The 20910-nt window shown below is 39.6% G+C and overlaps 1 protein-coding gene across 4 annotated transcripts in view; it reads left to right on the forward strand.

Annotated features, from left to right (window-relative positions):
• Nucleotides 1-17307, forward strand: part of RBMS1 (RNA binding motif single stranded interacting protein 1) — a 139882-nt gene extending 122575 nt beyond the window's left edge. For 2 of the 4 annotated variants that reach the window (XM_085227570.1, XM_085227574.1), the window contains exons 7-14: nucleotides 5366-5481; nucleotides 6334-6383; nucleotides 6476-6569; nucleotides 8748-8798; nucleotides 10847-10957; nucleotides 11584-11664; nucleotides 11907-11991; nucleotides 14771-17307. In XM_085227570.1, the coding sequence (XP_085083696.1) occupies nucleotides 5366-5481; nucleotides 6334-6383; nucleotides 6476-6569; nucleotides 8748-8798; nucleotides 10847-10957; nucleotides 11584-11664; nucleotides 11907-11984 (581 nt within the window). In that variant the 3' untranslated portion in view covers nucleotides 11985-11991; nucleotides 14771-17307. Of the gene's footprint in view, nucleotides 1-5365; nucleotides 5482-6333; nucleotides 6384-6475; nucleotides 6570-8747; nucleotides 8799-10846; nucleotides 10958-11583; nucleotides 11665-11906; nucleotides 11992-14748 lie in introns of all 4 variants that reach the window. The other 2 variants (XM_085227572.1, XM_085227573.1) reach the window with 2 other exon arrangements.
• The last annotated feature ends 3603 nt before the right edge of the window (nucleotides 17308-20910 follow it).

Raw genomic sequence — 20910 nt, forward strand, 5'->3', positions numbered from 1 at the left:
TCCCTTCCCTTTTGCAGCAGACACTGATCACTTGCACTTTGTTTCAGGGAGAAAGCTGGGGACAGGTGTGAGAGCCCTGCTCCTGCCACGCTCTTAACATAGGCCAGGGAGAAGAGTACCAGGTGTGGCAGACACCATTTGAAATGGTTTTGGTCTTAATTACCTGTCTAGTGCAGGAGAGGAAAGAAAATAGACTACTGAAATTCTTATTTGCTTACCTTTGAAATTATACAGAAATCTATTGTTGCAGAAATCTATAAAGTGACTTCAGCCATTTGACCATAAACTGACATTTCTTAGTCATCTTTTACAGACCCTTTAGAAATAATCTACGATCCACTGTCTGAAAACCGTAGCCAAAGGGTATCAAGAGGTCATTGTGCTGGTGTAACTTCTGATTGTCACACTGAAGGCATTAAACCAAGATTTTACCCATTAAATCAAAAATTAGGAGCTTTTCCTGTTCTTGTTCTCATAGTTTGTAATTGCTCCTTAGTTTGAAGCACCAACATTGGAAATGAAAAGAAAAATACTTATTAAACCACTCAAAATATCAAAATGTCACTCTTGCGACAAATTATTAAGTCCTGTGTAAATTATTAAATAAATGTAACCCTGAATGCTGTGTATAAGTGAAGATTAGGATGGTGTGAGGAATATGTATTTTGTTTCTCTTGAAACCTACGAAGCTCCTGATATTTGATATCTTGGATTGCACAACCTATTTTTTAATTCCCACTGCATTTGGCAGAAGTTTCTAGCTGTACAGGCTTGCCATATCATTAAAATGCTGTTTTAATGTTAAAATTCTTTAATCTCATATGCTTTGTCACTAGCAAATATATAATGAAAGTCTTTAAAAGTTGTAGTTTAACAGAAAACTCATTACGAGAATAGTATTTTAAAACTTGTATTACGTTTTTGAATATCTGAAAGCAGAGATTATTGAAATGTTGTCAAATTAGCCATGTAAAGTCAAGAGTGCAAACATGAAGCCCAGTTGTATCACTTGGTGTGTGTTTGGGTAGACACTGAGCAGACGAAGGTTGAATTCTAATGTACACATGTGCACAACAAGTATGGCAGGGAAGTATTTTCTCTCTACACTAACATTTTATTCATTCGTTTCTTCTGTTAAGATATTGGTCCTGGAGGGCGGTTCAGGGCAGGGGGATCTGCCCTGTTCTTTCCACAGCCAGGTCTCAATGCACTGAAAAGTGTGTGGTTGTAGACTGTCTCTGCAGCAGTATCTCATCATCTCCATCCTATTTAGGTGTCTGCTAGTTTTCATTAAGCATCAGCAGAGCGGGCATTTTCCATATCTTTGCCAGAGATGCATAAATCCACTGTAAGTCATAGCCTTTTAAATCAACCATCTCTTAGCTGTGAATGCTACTCCGAATATTTATGCTGTGCCTCCCTGTCTCGCACATACAGACAAATCACCGAGTGATTAGCAGTTCCCTTCATCTGGGCCTGCACGCTTCCCAACAATTAAACAGTAAAAATGACTCTCCCTTCCTTCCTGGACTACACAAAAAAAAAGATTGCCTGACTGGTCTGTAGGGCTTGCTGCAGCTTTTTCTTGTGTATATGTAATATATTCATGTTTATATGTGTTAGAGAGAGAACATCTTACATACCTTAGGAGAAATAGGAGGAAGGCTAAACTGAAGAAATCAATTTCTTAAAGGCTGTGATTATTCTTCTGTAGGAGGGAAATCAGTAGATCCTACTCGGCTCCTGTGAAAGGTTATCTCTCCTGAGCCTTCTCTGATGACCACCTGTCATTATATTCCTAAAGCAATGAACATGGGTAGTGTTCAGGTCGCAAGGATGGAAGAGCAGCCAAAAACTGAGGCTTTTCGCTGCAGATGTCCTCTCTACCAGCATTTAGATCTTGAACTGGAATCAGGGAAGACGAAAGCTATATAGCCTTCTCAGAGCAGTTGGTGGTATGAAATAGACAGTCTACTGCATTATTTTTTTTTCCTTTTAATGCAAGCTGCATTCTTTTTCCTTTTTCTCTTTTTCTTTTTTTCTTTTCCTTTTTTTTTTTTTTTTTCTTTTTCTTTTTCTTCTTTTCTTTTTCTTTTTTCTTTTTTCTTTTTCTTTTTCTTTTTCTTTTTCTTTTTCTTTTTCTTTTTCTTTTTCTTTTTTTTCTCTTTCTTTTTCTCTTTCTTTTTCTTTTTCTCTTTCTTTTTCTCTTTCTTTTTCTTTTTCTTTTTCTCTTTCTTTTTCTCTTTCTTTTTCTCTTTCTTTTTCTCTTTTTTCCTTCCCTTTCCCCGTTCCCTTCCCCGTCCCCTTCCCTCTCCTCTCCTCTCCTCTCCTCTCCTCTCCTCTCCTCTCCTCTCCTCTCCTCTCCTCTCCTCTCCTCTCCTCTCCTCTCCTCTCCTCTCCTCTCCTCCTCTCCTCTCCTCTCCTCTCCTCTCCTCTCCTCTCCTCTCCTCTCCTCTCCTCTCCTCTCCTCTCCTCTCCTCTCCTCTCCTCTCCTCTCCTCTCCTCTCCTCTCCTCTCCTCCTCTCCTCTCCTCTCCTCTCCTCCTCTCCTCTCCTCTCCTCTCCTCTCCTCCTCTCCTCTCCTCTCCTCTCTCTCCTCTCTCTCCTCTCCTCTCCTCTCCTCTCCTCTCCTCTCCTCTCCTCTCCTCTCTGTGGGAAGAGGGGCCTCATGTCTACATGCACTGATATTACATACACACAGTCCAACAGATACAGATCATTTTTCTCCCATTATTTATTTCTTTTTAAATTTGTCAGGGTCTGTTTCCAAATTCTCTATCATTTCTCTATCATACCTCTATCAATTTTTCATCATTTAAAATTAAATCATATTCAGTCACCTAATGACAAAAATGTCATTTATTCTAAAAATAGGCTTTTTAAATGAAGACTGTGTTCAAACACTTTATCAGATTTGCTCCGACTTTCCAAAATAAATGATCTTTATCTTTAGACAATGATGGAAAATGTAAGCTCAAATAACCCTTTCAGAAGAGTTTTGTACAACCCACTATGGGGACTTCTAATGAAGATATAATATAGCTTTAAATAAAGTGTTTACTATTCGTGAGTGCTGTAATACTGAATCACAGGGCTAGAAGCCTCTAATATTGTTGGGTGCCTTTGCATACTGTTCTAGAGACACTTTTTTTTTTATTATCTCTTCCAAAAAATTGGTGTGTATTTTGGAAGTCATGTGTGCTTCTCACCATAATAGATGGTTTCAAATAATTCTTTGAAAGGGTTGATAACTGCAGGACAAGGGGAAATGGTTTTAAGTTGAGGGGGGGGAGATTTAGGTTGGATGTCAGGGGGAAATTCTTTACAGAGAGAGTGGTGAAGTACTGGAACAGGCTGCCCAGAGAGGTTGTGGATGCCCTGTCCCTGGAGGTGTTCAAGACCAGATTGGATGGAGCCCTGAGCAGCCTGGTCTAGTATTAAATGGGGTGGTTGGTGACCCTGCCTGTGGCAGGGGGATTGGAGATTCATCATCCTTGAGGTCCCTTCCAACCCTGGCCATTCTGTGATTCAGTAATTCATAAGTAGCCAGATTTCTACTCAACTTGGCAAATGGCTTTTTTTGTTTTGAGTACTTAACTGCTTATATCTTAGTGCTCTCTTTCTAATTTTTTCCTCACCACGTAAAGTCAAGAAAAAATAATTTCAGACCAGATCCTGATGTCTTTAGCCATGTTCAGTAACATGTTCTGTGATTAACTCCCACTTATTCCAGTAGAACTTAACGCAGATTAAAATGCTCTGTGATATGAGCAACATCAATTTGTCCTTCAGGCTGTTGATACACTGCATTTTTGCCCCAAATATGCCAAGAATACTCTTGATAGAAGACCCCAAAACAGAACTGTTCTGGTAATGCAAAAAAAATCCCTTTGCATTTTCCCTTAAATGGAAAATTTTGAAGAGGTTATTCTCCAGTTTCTGTCTTCTACTTGAGGGTTTCTGGTACTTCATTGGGCATTTACTCCACGCTCCATAGTCTGCAATATTTTTCCCATTTATTAGCCTAAACCTTTCCTAGTTTATTTTATGGTTATAGGATTTTAATTACCATTCTCTGTAAGGCAATCCATATGAAGTTAATTCCATTGTCAGGTACAATGAAGTCCGACTCTCTGAGATAAAGGTTATGTGGCTGCTGAATAGCAGCATATGAGCCACAGCAGTGCAGATCTCTGAAGGGCACGTGATCCGTCCTGGGATGAGACAAGCAGCCACACTCCAGCTCTGCCTTCCAGTCCATCAGCTTTCCTAGAGAAGGCTGTCAGTGATGTATCATGTAGGAAGTGCATATTTTTCTTTCTCAGTAGAACCAGAGCCAGTATTTCATGTGTGCCATTCAAAACCAGCGATGACTTGGCTGGCAGTGGGCTGTGTTATGGCTGTGCCAGTAGTTTGGAAGTCAGATTCTGGGCTGGGTTGTTGGGTCCCCAAAGATTTTCAGTACTCACTGTTCCTCTGACTTAGGGAAGTACCAATAGTCCTTTTTAAATGCAGGCATAATGAAGGGCACGGTCAGTGCTGGTCGTGGTTTTACTAATAGATTTTATTGCAGGATATAGATATGGTAAAATTTTCGTCTGGGATGATTTTTTACACATAGTCCCCCCAACCCTGTGTGTTTAATCTGCACTGGGACATTTGCACGTTGTCAGATCCGGCCTCGTCTCATTCAGGTATTTCCAAACAGAGAACAGCTCAGAGGAGTGTCACCTTAAAGCTTAGACAGCTCATGTCTCAGGAATTACTGGCAGAGAAGTGTTCACATCCAAGTCATAATAGAGCTTCCACCCTGTGATTAGGGAGGGTGTGGTGTGATGTGGCTCTGTGCTTCAGCCACGGGTACACAGAGCTGTTGCAGCTTAAGCCAGTCTTAAGGAAAGAGCACTGTGCTAACTTTTGTTTTTTGATTGATTGCATTTCAGGTGTTGAAGTTGTGGTAAGGATTATGTTATGCCAAAACTGAAAAAACATATAGCGACACCATTTAATGGCATTTTGCAAAGAATGTAATAAAAGAAAAATCTTGAAGAGTTTGTGGTTGCACTGCATGCTCTTTATAGGTCAGAGATAGAAAGGGAATGGAAAGTTGTAACATTTTTTCATTGCAAGGTGACAGGAGATAAAGGTGTCCAGTCTAATCTGGCAGATGTGATTAAGTGGAAGTACAGTGCAGCTCTGGTCGTTCTCAATGAGCAGAACTACTTGAAGCTTTGGGACATCACTGAGCCCTCCAAGAGGAGAAGAAATTTTTGAAAGCCGTTTCACATACGTGTTCTTCACCTTCTGTACTTGTACCTCCCTATGGATGAACAGTACTGCAAGTAATACTCTTCCTTCCTTCTCAGTTCCTGCAGAACCTTTGTTGTGCAAGTTTGCCGATGGAGGACAGAAAAAGAGACAGAATCAGAATAAATACATACAGAATGGAAGAGCATGGCACAGAGAAGGCGAGGTGAGACTTGTAAGTCCTCCCTTCAAGCTCTAGTGTGGGTGTACAATAATGAATACTTACGGAAATGATAGGCACTGAGACTTCTTGGCTCGGCTCTTTGGCATATTAAAAATGCAAGCAGCCCTCACCTGACAATTTGCAACTCTATAAACTGCTTAACTGTATCTTCCTTAAGAGAAAAAAAAACAAAATGTAAAACATCAAATTGTATCTCATTAAAGTGAACACTAAAATCTCCTTTGCTTTGGTCAAGAGTATATCTGAAATATCTCTGATATTACAAAGCTATGTGAAACATAACTTTATTTACATCTAGTAAGTGATTCCTTTTGTTCATGCAGAACTGAAGCGCACAGCCATTTTCGAAGATTAAAACTGCAGTGCAGCATTAAATTTTTCTGTTTGTTGCGGCTTTTTTTAATCTTTAATATTCAAGATAATACTTTCATAGGCTTACTGTGATTACCAAGCCTGGATAGCTCATGTATGAAACAACAAAATTCAAATGTGTCTTCTGAAAAGTGGGCTCCTTGTTCATTTTTATAGTTAATATACTATATGCCTAGTGTAGCCCTAGCATAATCATCCTCATGCTCCACCTCTTAAACACGCATATGTTATCTAAGCCAGGTATTTTATAGATTGCATTTTGTTCTTCTTGATGGAAACTTTTTAGCCAATATCACAGACTCTCTTTACTTATAATTACTTCTGTCAATTAACCTTTCCCTAACTATAGGATAATCAACTGTATCAGTACAAGTTTTCAGTTAAAATTAATATAGCTAATTAATGAGTATGAGAAATCATTTACAAGCAAGATGAATTATGTCAATTCTCTTTCCACTTATTTTTTTAAAGGCTGGAATGACACTCACTTATGATCCAACCACAGCTGCTTTACAAAATGGGTATGTTAAGTGCTGGCACATTAAGAAAAAAATGTTTGCATTATGAAAGATGCGTAGAACTGGCATTTAATAAATATTTCTATATTTTTTAGATTTTATCCATCACCCTACAGTATTACAGCAAACAGAATGATCACTCAAACATCTATTACGCCATATATTGCTTCTCCAGTTTCCACATACCAGGTTTGTATTTAGAACTTAGGAGCTGTAGTGATTCATTGGAGCTTGTGTTTATTTATCAGTTGCTACATCTGGTTCTCTGCATTCTCCAGTCATGCTACCTTTTAATGAGGAGGCCTCTTCACGCTGTACAGCATGAAAATGAAGGCCTTTAAAACTGAAGGTGTGTTTGTTGCAGGAAGCAAAGCAAAGTAATAGGATGCCAGTTGTCTTGCCAAAAACGCTCTCTAAATTGTGGTGATGGCTAAGAGTTTGTAGCCACTTCTGCATTTCATGCATGATTTTTCATTTTTTCTTCACCAAGTTCTTTTATTATCAATAGTTCACCTTTAAAATAATTATTCTTTATTTAAATCTTTTTTGGTTTACTGAAGTTTTATTTCAGAGATATCCATCCATTATTTTGAACGTTTCTGCAAGTGGTTTCAGAGCAAAAAAGCCCAGCAGTCATGTGTTACGTAGGTTGGCTAAAAAGGCTGCAGAAACTTGCTTAACATTAGAGGAGGATACTTGGAAAGGAGTTTGGAGTTCAGATTGTATGAGCATTATTACAGTGTTACCTAAATGATTACCTATCTGGCATTTTACTATTTAACACACAAGTTTTCTACCCGTGGACCATCTGGTTACTGTGCAGAAATAACCATGTCCTCTCCCATTCCATCTGAGAAGAGTGGGGAAGAATTGTCCAGTATTAAGTCAGGAGATCTAATGCCTTCCTGCTCCAACAAAGTGTTATGTAGGTGGTGTGCCCTGGGATAGAGGGCAGCTGGATTCATTTGGAATTAATTTCTGAGATGATTTATGCAACACAGTGTTTGCTCCTGGCAGGCAGTGTCACTGATGTATTTTTCAGTATATGGAGCCATTCCGCTTTGTACAGCAATATCTCAAAAACTGCAGCAAGCTCATACCCAGAAAAGCATTATCAGAATTTTTTATTAAAATATAAATTATGAATCAACAGGAGACTCTTGAACATTCTGAGTCCAAGTAAAAGTTGAAAGTTGGCATAGAAACATGCTTGTAGGGAACACGGGATCACTGCTGGGCTTACTGGGAGAGGTGGGCGGCAGTAACGTATGTTTCTAAAAGTGTCATAACCAGTGTTTTGGTGTATGTCACATGGAGCTTAAATAGGTGTGGATGGAGTTATTGACGTCATGTTATTTAAAGTGCTGCAGTAATACAAATTGAAAATGAAAGGGAAGCATTCTATGGTAGGGAGGGAGGAGATTCTTGTCCAGAAATATTTCACAGTTTGGGCATTAGTCACATCATCATTACTGATCCATCCCACTGAAACTTGCAGCATTCTGTCACCTACAGAACAGAACGTATCGTAAAAGCATGATTTACTTATTTTTTCTTTGGGGCATGATATAACCTGTTCCTAGATTTATTCTTATTAAAGGTAAACAAATTTTAAAAAGTTTTAGCTAGTGGTTGTTTCTGCAACTCCTGTATACCCAAATGACAGAACTAAGCCAGTTACTATGATAGCGTGAGTAGATTAGCCAAAGCTTTCGTCAGGCTGTACCAGAATTTTTGCCATTAAGTTTTTGCCTGGGGAAAGGGAGGGTTCAACTGTTTTACTTTTTACCATTCAATTTCTAAACACCTTGTTACACTTTTACTGATTAAAAAATAATCTTAAAAAAAATTGCTCTGAACTGAAAATGAATGTGAAGAGGACGGAAGAAATGTTTCCATCTTGCCAAAAACACCCCGCCTTGTGTTTTTTTTCAAGACTGTCTGTCTGCCTGTCCTATTCACAGGACACTGGGAAAGAAGGTGAAGAGTTTAAGGGGTTTTAAGTTTCCGGCAGCCGTGGTGAGTCAGGTCTGCATGCCCCATGCAGGTCAGATCCTGCCTTATCCTACACATATGGCACTACCAGAGATGAAAAAGAGACATTGTCATCTTGCCTTTCATATTTCTTGCAGCACGCTTTTTCAAAGAGCTGTTATAACCAGCTCTTTTTAAATAAGAAAACCATATAACCCATTAATGTACTTTTCACTCCTTTTAATTTACCTTGTCATGTGAAGTTAGGCAACCTGCCTCAGTTTAAGCATCTGGATAATCAGGTTTTTTGGAGAGAAAATATGCTAGCTGCAACAAGAGGGGAATAGTACAGTGTTAATTGAAGTGGATAATAAAATACCAATTTTGTTCCAGGTTCAGAGTCCTTCTTGGATGCAGCCTCAACCATATATAATGCAGCACCCAGTAAGTTTTTATACTTCTCCATTGTGGTGTAAACAATTTGCATATTTTAAACAACAAGGGAATAGGCCTCTTCCAACCCCGTTACTTCCAGATAATTGACAATTACATCATAATGATTAAATCATGGATGAAAATGGGAAAGAGAAAGGATTATGATAACCTGAACTGGGACTCATTTTATTAGGAAAAAAAGAAAGCTGCCTTCAGGGTATTGACGTGATGAGTAAAACTAGATTTACCATGTCGGCATCCTGAGGAACCTTTCTTTCCTTTTTAAAAATAATGAGCACTTTGCAGTTACCAATGCTTTACATACTGTGTACTGATAGAAAGCTGCAATAGAAGACCCATGGTTTTAGAATAGATCTACAGGAGTTCAGTCTGGATAATCTGTGCCAGACAGATGGACGTGGCGATATGAATGGCAGCAGGGGCACTCACTTGAGACAACCTGGATAACCTGTTTTGGCTTCACCATGCATGAGTAACACTACTCTGCCTATACGTCTGGCTGTGGTGTCTATACCAGACTGACAAGTATTCTAATCTGTTCTCTCACATGTTTTGCTTCTTATCTACGTCAATTGCCAATTGAGTGCTATTATATCTAAGAGTCATAGGGTTTCTTGATAGGAGCGTTGCAAATAATAACAGGCCCTCCTATAGTGAAAAACAAGTCTGTTTCCAGATATAGAAAAGATATTGTCCTGATGTCAGTTAACTTCTCCATGCAGAGTAGAGAACGTAAATCTGTGTGGCCAAACATTTCCTCGTGCATGCAGAGAAGGCGATACTGAGCCTGGTCTCCTTCTCACACAGTTCACTGTTGTTGTATTTATAATTCTTGAATGTTAAACACACACACAAACTGGTTTTAACTTTTCTGTCAGCGTGGAATTTCCTAAAAACCATCTTGCAAATTAACGTTGTAGGAGACACGAGTTAATATGTTATAGCACCGTGAGATCTATCTGTTTTGAAGATATGCAGTATGAGATTTCGTAGCTGAAAAATAACGATCTAGTTTTTTGACGTAAATTTAGTTTTGGTCTGTGCAGAAATTGGTGCTGTCTTACTCATTTGCTTTGCAGAGAAGCCTGCAGTCTGCAGACAGGAAATTCTTTCAGTGTTTGATGTGCCTGTGACTCATTTCATCTACGCTGGTCACATGGTTGTTTTTCCAACTACACTCCGTAGGGTTGGTTGGTTTGTTTTTTTCTTTCATTTTAAGGAATAGCTATAGATTGAAAATCCTAGCTTTCAGTACACTGCGATTATTTCTGTTGATTTTGACTCTCCATCTATTTTAATCAACACTTCTGCCAGCATAACTCATACAGAGTGCTTGGAAATATATTTTTGCAGAACATGATTAGTAAAATAAAATCAGTTGATAACCTTCCATTTCAGATAACTCTGACAACCTGACAAGCGTGCCTTGACATATTTAGCAATGTTGAGTTTTTAAAAATGCTCACATCTTTGTAACTTTGTTAAGTTAGCAAACTGGCCCCAGAGCCATAGAGCCATCCTGGCAGCTGGTATTTGTATAGATAAGCAAGTATTTTTGCAGCTCTGCTGACCCCCTCATCTAAGATTTGTCTTGTGTGTGAACATGACATGTGCAGGTAGCATTCCCCTACCACAAGTGTTCCTCCAAAGCCTCTATTCCTAAAGATGAGACAGATGCTTCTTAAAGCCTGAAATTCCAAAGCTCAAACTAAGCGAATCTGTACCTGGTAATGTGCCAAGTTTTACTGTAAAGTTAACATCTAGTTGAACTCATGTTTGCAGCAGGTGTCTCAAGTGCATTGTGCATCTGTTTACGTTCAATAGGAAGTTAATGCAGTACTTACCCTGTGACCAAGCTGTGCAAAACACATCCATGTTAGAGTGCCCAAGAGCTGTGTGCTGAGTCAGTGCCTTGCATTAAGGAGAATTCATGCAGTATATCCCCTTGAAAGGACAGCGCCTACTTAGACTCTCAAATTAAAAACATAATTAAAATGTGATTGTTGCCTTCATCATTTCTTTCTTTGTTTTCATAGGGTGCTGTACTGACTCCCTCCATGGACCATACCATGTCACTACAGCCTGCATCAATGATAAGCCCTTTGACGCAGCAGATGAGTCATCTTTCATTAGGCAGTACTGGAACAGTATGTAGCAATTAAATACAAAATAGAACTTTTGCAAGTGGAAAATATTGTGTGTAGATAACAGTATGTCCGTACATTTACATGTAAAAAAATCTTCATTTGATAAAATATTAAGAACTGTCTCCATATATGAATTAGATTCAGCATTATTTATTCAGTCTATTAGCTAGTCAGATATAGTGAGTAAGCAAAATAGATAAAACAAACAAAAGGAACCCAGGAGATGACTCCAGAGTGAAAAAGAAACAACAGTTGTTTTTGTTCTTCAGGAGATCAGAGAGCTGAAAGCTATACATTGTGTGGAGCAAAAACTAGACAGGAAGAGGAGATGAAGGCCAGGCTCTAAACCAAAAAAACTCTTCTCTTCTGAGTAGAGTTATTAATATATATGTGTATGTGTAGGGATTAACAGAGAAAAATTCTTTACTTAGTTTTTGAAGCTAAATCAGGTATTAAAAAAAAAAACAAAAACACCTCAGTTTTCTGAAAAGGCTCTTAGTTTCAGACACAAAAGTCTGTGTGGGAAACATTCAATATCTATTACATGGTGTCGTGACAGGTGTTCTGAATACTCTTAGATTTTCATTGGATTTCAGCTCAGCTTAACGTGCTGTCTCTCCTTCTAGTACATGCCAGCCACAACAGCTATGCAAGGAGCCTACATACCCCAATACACGCATGTCCAGACAGCAGCGGTTCCTGTTGAGGTGAGTATATGATACAGAAGACCAGAGATAAGACATACAAATACACCATTTTAAAATTATTTTATTTTTATTATTTTTTGCAAGGAGTATTGCCAGCTAAAGTGCTGTAACTGTGCATGTATTCTGACATGTTTAAAAGGTTTTAGACTTGAAGACCTAATTGCAAACATTGCATGGAAATACAGATTGCAGGCAATGCTGTCTGCTTTTGTCTCACATCTTTTCTCCCTCTTCATTTTCAGGAAGCCAGTGGTCAACAGCAGGTTACGGTAGAGACGTCCAGTGATCATTCTCCGTATACGTATCAGCAAAATAAGTAACTGTGAGGTAGGGGCTCCTCCTGTCACATGAAAGATGTGAATTCAAATATATATTTTTTTCATAAGATGCAGTACTCTGTATTGAAAGTTCTTGCACCTATCATATAAATAACATTGATAATATCTGGGGACAAACACTGAAATTAACATGAATTGGCCAGAGTTAGAAGTAAGGGAAAGGAAAAAGAGAGTTAATGTTAAACAAATAACAGCACTTTGATACTTTCTCTATAGCGTATGTGGATTATATTCTATTTTAATTTGTTAATCTTGGATACAGCATGTGGTATACAAGAATAACAATGTGTTTGTATATATAACCTTTGTATCGGATTGGGAAGCAACTTCACAACAGACTTAGGGAGCATGCGGGTGGGTTCTGGTCTTTTAGAAATCTTTGCTGACACTCTTGCAAATTTCCCTGCCCATCCTTTATTCTAGGAAGTAGCAGTTTGGTCCAGAATTTTGTCAATTGATTTTTAATCCAGATCCTGGATTGGCTCTAATTCCAGAGTTAATTATTTATTTTCCTGCTGCAGGTTTCCTATGTCTCTGCTTGCATTCCGTACTGACCCTTCATTAGTTTTATCCTAACTCCTTCTGTATTCCATTTTTCTTTCAGTAGATTGTTATCCTGAAAATGCTGTTTGCACTAACCATCCCCTCCTTCATCTTCCATGCTTTAAATTACTGGAAGTTAGTTTTTCCCTAACCTATCTTTTTCTGAGTGCTTTGTAAACCAAACAACTGGACTACATAATTTTTAAATCAAATTTTGTAAGACCTAATGCTGAATAGTTCCATTCAGCTTCAAGTATGTATGAGAAGTGGTCTTAGAAGTGGTTTTTTTCACAGCCCTCTTGGCATTCCTAAAGTACTCAAAAACCCGTAACCTTCCACGTAACCAAAAAAGTTACGTGCAAGGGTTCCCACTGGTGTGATGCTCTCTTTAAAATGCGCAGATCTAACAGTACACACATTTTGCCATCACTTTTGATTTTGCAGGTCAACTGTGTTATTTGACAACACTGCTCTCATCCCTATTATTGGCATAGCAGCTTCTTACATGTTCAAGTATGTGAAGATAGAAACAAACCAATTGGGAAACTTTGCACATTCGACAGCTGGCACAGTCCACATAGCACAACATATGACCTGTGTTTATTATTTTAGTCTGGCCAAACGCCGGCATCTAGAGCAAGCCCACATCCTTGGTTTTCTTCCAAGGCAGGGAGAGGCAAAGCCACAGACTCTTCTCATTCTCCATCTCCTAGTGTTAAAGCCATGGCTCCTGCATGTTTCCCATGCCAAGGCTATTGGCTGGTGTTAACCACTTTTCAAAGAATTATTTGTTTTGCCCTTAAGTCTTCCTGGTGGGCACATAAAGCTTCCTTGTGAACAGAGATCTGTAGTAGGTGGGACAACAGAATCCTGCATGGGATCCCCACACCTCCAGCAATGTGCCAGCCTATTTCTCATAGATGGGGGCCATAGGAGGAGCAGCATGTAGACTCCTGAAGAGGGATCAGGTGCGCTATAACCTGAGAAACGTTGTCTAACATTGACTCTGTAGCATACTGAGCTCTATGAGCAGCTGTGGGTGCTTGCTGGAAGTGATAAAATCCTCCATGATTTTATTCCTAGAGAAGCTCTGCTGCCTGCACTGATCTGCACAGGGAAATCTGCAGCAGTGGGTGTGGGCACAAGGGGAAGGGTAATATTGCTCAGCTGATTTCAGCCCCAGAGTATGGCATTTGGTATTTCTGTCCTCAGAGCATGCCAGAACTTGTCATTTATCAGAACAGTTGAAGGGGAGGGAACTGATGGTTATTTCTTGCCCTAAATACAGGGAACACTGTGGCCTCTTAATTGTTGTGGTTTTGTCACTGTTGGAAGCTTTTTTCTAAATACGTGCACAGCACTTTTGAAGATGTGCTATTAAAAGTTGGGATATATTTTGCCATAAATAAGTGGCAAATGACAGCCAGCACACTAACATGAGTCAGTGCAGTCTGTCGGGAATACCCAGCATTTCCCTTAATGATTACACTTAATAGCTGTATTGTTTCTTGTTGACAAGTTGCTGCTATGTGAAAATAGTCAAAGGGACTTGAAAATAGCCCAATATAATTGAATATGCACCCATGAATGTACAAACTTTAAATTAACACACTGCCTTTCCTTGAAAAATTCCAAAACTGTATTAACTTTTCATTAGCTGAATGTTTCTTAAAGTCCATCTGATAACTTAATCTGATAGCAAATGGAAGAGCCTCCCTTCATGTTTAATGAGCCCCGAACTGCTGTTAAATGTTAACCAGCATGGAGGCACGGGAGCTGCCTGTGCTTTGGCTGTGGGGAGCTGCGCACACCCTCCCTCTTCTCATCTCATCCAGAGATGGAAGCGTTTGGATGCAGCAGCAGTAGGCTCACTCACTCATCTGCTCTGGGTCAATTAAAAGCAACCAACAAACAAGAAGGTAGGCAGGGAGATAGCTTGGAACGCAGCCTCTCAGCTCCTCGGTGGGCATTCTGCATGCTTATCTTTATTAGAGGTAAAGGGGGAAAGCACACTGGGGAGGCCACATGCTGGCAGAGAGCCATATCCCAGCAAGCGCTGAGCACCTGGAGTGCCACCTGGCTTTGCTTTTCAGATTTGTGCTCTGATTCACTCAGTCTGCTCCCAGCTGTCTAGAGGAGGAGGTGGTGTAGCTTGCACACAGCCACGTTAGCAAAATGAATGCAGTTCGTAACCCTGCTGTAGCTCTGACCTTTCTGTGTTGCAGATGCCCGGTGTTGACCTGGCCTGGAGAAGGGTGCAAAGGCTGAAACAATCATGGATTTTACTGATCAATTGTGCTTTAGGAATTATTGACAGTTTTGCACAGGTTCTTGAAAATGTTATTTATAATGAAATCAACTAAAACTATTTTTGCTATAAGTTCTATAAGGTGCATAAGAAAAACCTTAAATTCATCTAGTAGCTGTTCCCATGAACAGGTTTATTTTAGTAAAAAAAAATTTTTATCAAGTGTTATGGCGCAAAAAAAAAAATTCAAATTTCTGGGTATGCACAGATGACCACGAAGACTATTCATGTGCATGACAGAATTTGTGTTTTGGTTTATTTTTATTTCCTTTGTTTCCTTTTATTTTTTTTCCTGTTTTTTTTTTTTAATTTTTTTTTTAATTGTATGAAATGGGTTTTCTGAAGTTTAAAATAGTAAAACATCTAGAATGATGTTCTGTGCTTGCAGTGTGTGAGTGTTGCTTTAGTGCAGTGTTGCAGTTATAGCGTCTGGTCTTTTAGCCTTCTGTTTTTCTTTTAATGTAGTGTGAAGTGTCTTATCCTTTTCTATGAATTCCAATTTGCCTTAAATCTTTCGATGCTGTAGCTATTTCAGTAAGTAGTCCAAACTAATGGTGTAGAATGCTTTGACCAAATGAGCTGGTCTATTATGCCTTGTAAAACAGCAGCATAGGGCTTTTAAAGGTAGTCAATAAAAATTGCTGAAAATTTGGCTTTTTTAATGTGTAGTAAGTGTTTTTAATGATTTTTCACATAATATGTAAGGTAGTGAAACGCAAGAGGGGAAAACTGTTTTGTGTGAAACACATTTTCTGATGGGGAAATTTTAATAGGATAAATCGTTTGTAAGGCCGTAAGCCGATAGCTCCCTCTGGTAGTTCGGATGACTTAGGAACTCTGCTGTATGATGCAATGTAAAATCTTTTTTTGCCTTTTTTTTTGGAAACTAACTCGATGTTCTAGTTTTAGCGTAGGTAGAATAGGGAGTTTGGGGTGGGGATCTCACCGAATGTTTTTGTCCTTTCTTTATACTAATGATAGTGCTTTAGGATGAGGATCGTACTGAGACTTAGCAAACACAAAAGTTGCTATTGCAGCAGAATGGCAAAAGCTAAAGGACTCGTTTTCAAACACAAGCTGAGATGCGAGGAGAAGCATAATTGATTGGGTACTAGCTCTCTATTGTAGGTAAATAAAAATAAAAAGACTTGGCACTTTTAAAAGGTAACTTTACCAAAGAACAAAGAGCCAGTAACCAATAATTTTGATTTGTCTCAGCATTACGTCTTCTGTACTCTTTATTTTTGCCGGACCAGTTTGCGGTTAGGAGAATGTGCCTTTTTTGTACATTTGCATTTAGGTTTTATAATTTTAATTGACGTATGGACACAAAAGCATGAAGGAAGACTTGGATCCAAGCAGTGCCACACTTTACATCATCACTACAAGTGTTAAGTGTAAAGAAAACCGATTTTGAAACTATGAAATTCCTGATTCATAAATACAGTTATTTGTACTTCACATATTAGATAATTCACTGCTACTAAAGCTCTTTATTACGATCGCATATGTTTTAAATCAAACGATAAATTAAGTTGTCTTCCAAAACTGTGTACTTCTCTGGTCAGCTGTATATGATCAGTTATCTACCTCAAAGTTTATTTCCTTTTGTATTGGGACAGGTTGCTGGCCCTCCCTGTTTCCACAGACCAAATCATCCCGGCTCAGGAGCTGGGGCTAACAGTTGTTTCTTTCGAGTATTTTTTAGTTTTTAAATTTTGTGTGAGTATTGGAGTATAGATGTCGGTGACATTTCATAGTTTCAAAAGTAAATTGCTGCTCTGAGAAGTGTAGATTCTAGTGAAATACATAGTCGTAAGAGATGTGTTTTTGTTTTTTCTTTTTTTGAAAAGTTGTGGTATTATTGGTTCTATGCTCCCTGGAATATTACTGCTTTGTCAAAGTCCAGACTTTCTGCAGCACCTTCCCTGGGTCGGGTGGATTTCCATGCCTGGATCTCTCACTACTTGATACTTTTGCGTTACTTCGAACCGCAGTATGTTGGCTGTGTTAGAGGGAGGGAAGAGCTGCTGCCAAAACGTCTGAACTAAGTGCCATACTCATTGTCTGGGTAAGATTTGGGAAATTTAACCTCTGTACATAAAGAAATGATCAGTTACTTAAACATCACATAGTAGACAGCCATTAAATTATAAAAAATTAATTTATGAAGAAAGACCTTTTGTACAGATTGAAAAAAAAAGATTTTCATAGAGATATCTATATGATCAAGAGAGTTAATTTTTTATTTTTGTTTTACTAGTGCCACAAACTTGCCAGTGGTAACTTATTTGTCCGGTTCAAGATAACTCTGTAGTTTTGTTTCCTAGGACTTGTTGTTAAACGCCAAAAGACATTTTTGAACTGTAAATTTGATTAGATTGTTAGCTTTTTTCTGTTTTATTTCTTTGAAAACTTTTGAATAAAAAAGATAAAAAAAAAAAAAAAAAACAACGTATCATCTGTTTCCTTCAGCTATTCCTTTACTGGGGAAAAAAGCCAACCAGGTTGTGGTGGAACCTTTGCCTTTAGGCCTAAGTGTTCAGCAATGCTCCATTGGTGTGCGGGTTTTGCCCTCTGTCTTTTGCTACGATCACATTTAAACTCTTTTGAAGCACATTACAAGTTCCTTACTCTTTCAGACAGAACAGAAAAGACTCGTGACAAATACGTGGCCGAATGTATCTGTTTGAATGCAAGAGCTCCTGTTCCTATGGGAGGTGCACATTCACACTGTGCTGTGGATGCGGGGCAGGGGTGGGGGCAGAGGTCTCTGGTAGCTCCTGGCACTGAGCTGTAGCCAGAAGAGCCCTAGTTGTTCCAGCTGCACTGGAGCTAGCTGCAATACCCCATTCTGGAGTGCAATGCTTCAGTAGGATTCAAAGTCAGCCTGAGTGATCCTCTTCCAGCTGCATTCTGTAAGCACCTCTTTCCCTAAAGATAATCTCTGATTTTTATCATCCTTTTGGCAAGAGCACACTGCTGATGCCGTGTATCAGAGGGCTGCCCTGCTCAAAGTAAGGCCTGGAAACAAAATCAAGTTAAATATCAACCAGTGCATCTCTCCAGCTCATGAAGGCTCTGCCACTCACCGGGCCCGCACCGCTGTGTGGTGCTGGCTCAGCAGGCTCTGACCCATGGGCACTCCAGGGGGCAGAGTGGGGACTTGGGGACTCACTGCCAGGCAGCAGGGGGTGTGCTGCCCCAAAGAGCACTTCTTACGTTCTCCACCTCTTTTTGACATAGTCCAAGCACCCTACCAGCCCTGCACTGGGGCAGGCAGCCTGTGAGATGGGTAGGTTGGGGCTGCCCTACAGGCACAGCCCAGGCTTCCATTGCACGACACTGAGATATTGAGACTGTTTTCGGTGGAACAGACAAAAGGGACTCACCTACAGGTTAGAAAACAGCAATTTACAGTAGCTTTGGCAATAAAGATGTCCACGACAACAATGGCTCTTATCAATGAAGAAAGAAAAACCTCATACTCTGTGCTACTAACAGGACCAGTCTCCTGTAGCTGAAAAAATACCAGGTTGCTTTTTTGTGGTAATTTCAATGCTGGCCCAGCATGTTGCCTATGTAAAATATAATGGATGAATACAGCAAACTTCTAAGGGGTTTTGTTGCATTGTTCCTTTCACCATCATATCAAGTTAATCTCACAAGCAGCCCTTCTGAGTTAAGTACAAATGCTTCCTTACAAAAGCTTTACGGAATAGTCAGAATAATGTGGGTTGGAAAGGCTTTCTCTATCTATTTGGTTTTCTAATTAGTGCTATGATAAACCTACCTCTCTGTAAGTCCAGCTGTATTTGATAAGAATGAAAGCTTGCGTATAAGTACCCTTTGCATATCATTTCTATCAGACAATCTGCAATAGTGCAATATCCTTATGTAATATACTTTATTATATGTAATAAAATTAATCTATTACCTGCTGCCTTGTTCAAACATCGACTCCTCCCCGATGCTCACAGTTCGGTTTTGAACCCCACTTGCAAACATGCTGTTAACACAGTCCTGTTAACAAATACCAATAAACATTGTATTCATGTACAGTGGTTTTATCCTAACAGAAATACTTTGTGCAGGATTATGGACTGACCCTATTGCTTGTTGGCTGTAAGTGATTAGAAGCTAGTCTTTCTGTAGGGGTTCAATAAAATATTTTACTTTCCTCTGTTTTCTAAATTAACTGAGCTGAATTATTGCAAGCAATACACTAGCTGCAAGTTAACAAAGTGCTGTTGATCAGCTGAGCTGTTAATGACTGTTTGCGTATATTGGGCTAGAATAATTGTGACATAAGTCACAATAGTTTAAGGCACACTTTCCCAGTACTCTCTGTCAGGTTTTCACAAAAATAATAGTAACAGTGAATAGATCATAAGTACTGCTTTCCCTTCTGGGGTTAATTTATGTCACGGTGCCTCCACCACCCCAGACAACCTGGATGATCGACCGAAACAGTGCCAACTCACTCTCCTTAGAAACAGCTGACATCATGAGAAATCCACTTTGTGTGCCAGACTCTTTCTGTGCGTTCGTTACTCCTACTCCTCCCATGCATACAGCACTGCACCTGCTCCTTTTGCTTTGATCAACCATTCCAAAATTATTTGCAAACTTTCACATGCGTTGGAATAAGATGCTCATTCATACCCTGTCCAGCAATGCCTTATTGTGCAAGCCCATGTGTTATATGATGGCTTTTAAGACATGTGTGCTGTTACCTTCCAAACGCTTGAAATACTGACGTAGTCTTTCAACTGTGAAAGATCATCTGTACCATTTCCTAGCCAACAAATTCTGGCATTGATTAACCCAAACAAATCTGAGGCTTTTGGCTTTCGCTCTTGGGCCATTAATTCTATCCAGAATAGGGGTTAGAATATACAAAACCTATTCTGTTTGGCAGCATCTCCTCCGTCTCCTAGGGAAAGCCAAACTGATGTCAGAACAGTGAAGATTTACAATGCAGTGACCAGAGGGAGTGAGTAAAAGCCTGCATGTGGAGTGAGTAAGTTTCCTTTTCAGGACAGCTCTAACTGCATCTACTGTCTGAGAAAGCCTTGCAGCCTATTTCTGCAGTCAGCAAGAAACCATATCACAGGAAAATACCACTGGACTTTTTCATCTGCCACAGAAGAAAGGATGACTTGTCAGCAGGCAAGCTTGGGCTGCTTGCGTTATCTGTCTTGCCTTTTTCAACAGTAGCCCTTCACTCCATGGTTGTTACATCAGTATTCTTCTGAATTCTGCTCAATTTCATCAGTCTCCTTTCAACTGAATTATATGATATTTTCCAGCAGCTTCACTGGGATAGAAAGAGGTATGTTGCAAACTCAGTGACTGAAGGGATGTGGCACCCTAAAGACTTCCTGCAGGTGCTCAGACCAACCTGCACAGGCAGCTGTACTGCTTCAGTGTTCACTGCTTCACAGACTGTCGTGGTAGTGTTCCAAAAAGTAACAAGGGAAACACATTTCCGCATATGCATTCCACTGATCATAAAGAAGCAATTTGCAATAGGAATTTTTCCCAGTGATTTTCCCAGCTAAATATGTGAAATTCAACACATGAAATACGATCGATGCATTCAAGCAATATCTGTAAAGTGCATAAGGGTAACAGAAAAAGAAGGCCAAAAGAAGACATCTGGGCTGTGTCAGAGATGGGTTGTGAGGTGCAGGGGCAGCCAGTCCTTTGGACACGGTGGGTTGGTGGCTGGAATGATACATTCTGGATCCTCTTGGTGTCAAGAAAACCTTGCTCAAGTGCTGAATGAATATTCAACGAGCTTCAATAGTCACTGCTTTTTGCCTGGACAGAACAGTTCAATTTAAGCTGCTTTAAGAGAGACCAATGCAACAACAACAACAACAACAACAACAACAACAACAAAAAAGAATGTTGAAGAAGTAACCAGCTGCATGTATTTTAGGTTCCTGACCTCCTCCAGCCATGCATTGCTCGCTTGCCATAGCTTAGCAAGTTGCAGCTGTCAGCAGAACAGTTTCAATGTGAGCAGGAGGAAGGTTCGGCAGCACGCTG

This window comes from Meleagris gallopavo, chromosome 7 (genome assembly GCF_905368555.1).
Source record: "Meleagris gallopavo chromosome 7, MGAL_WU_HG_1.1, whole genome shotgun sequence".
NCBI classification, from domain to species: domain Eukaryota; kingdom Metazoa; phylum Chordata; class Aves; order Galliformes; family Phasianidae; genus Meleagris; species Meleagris gallopavo.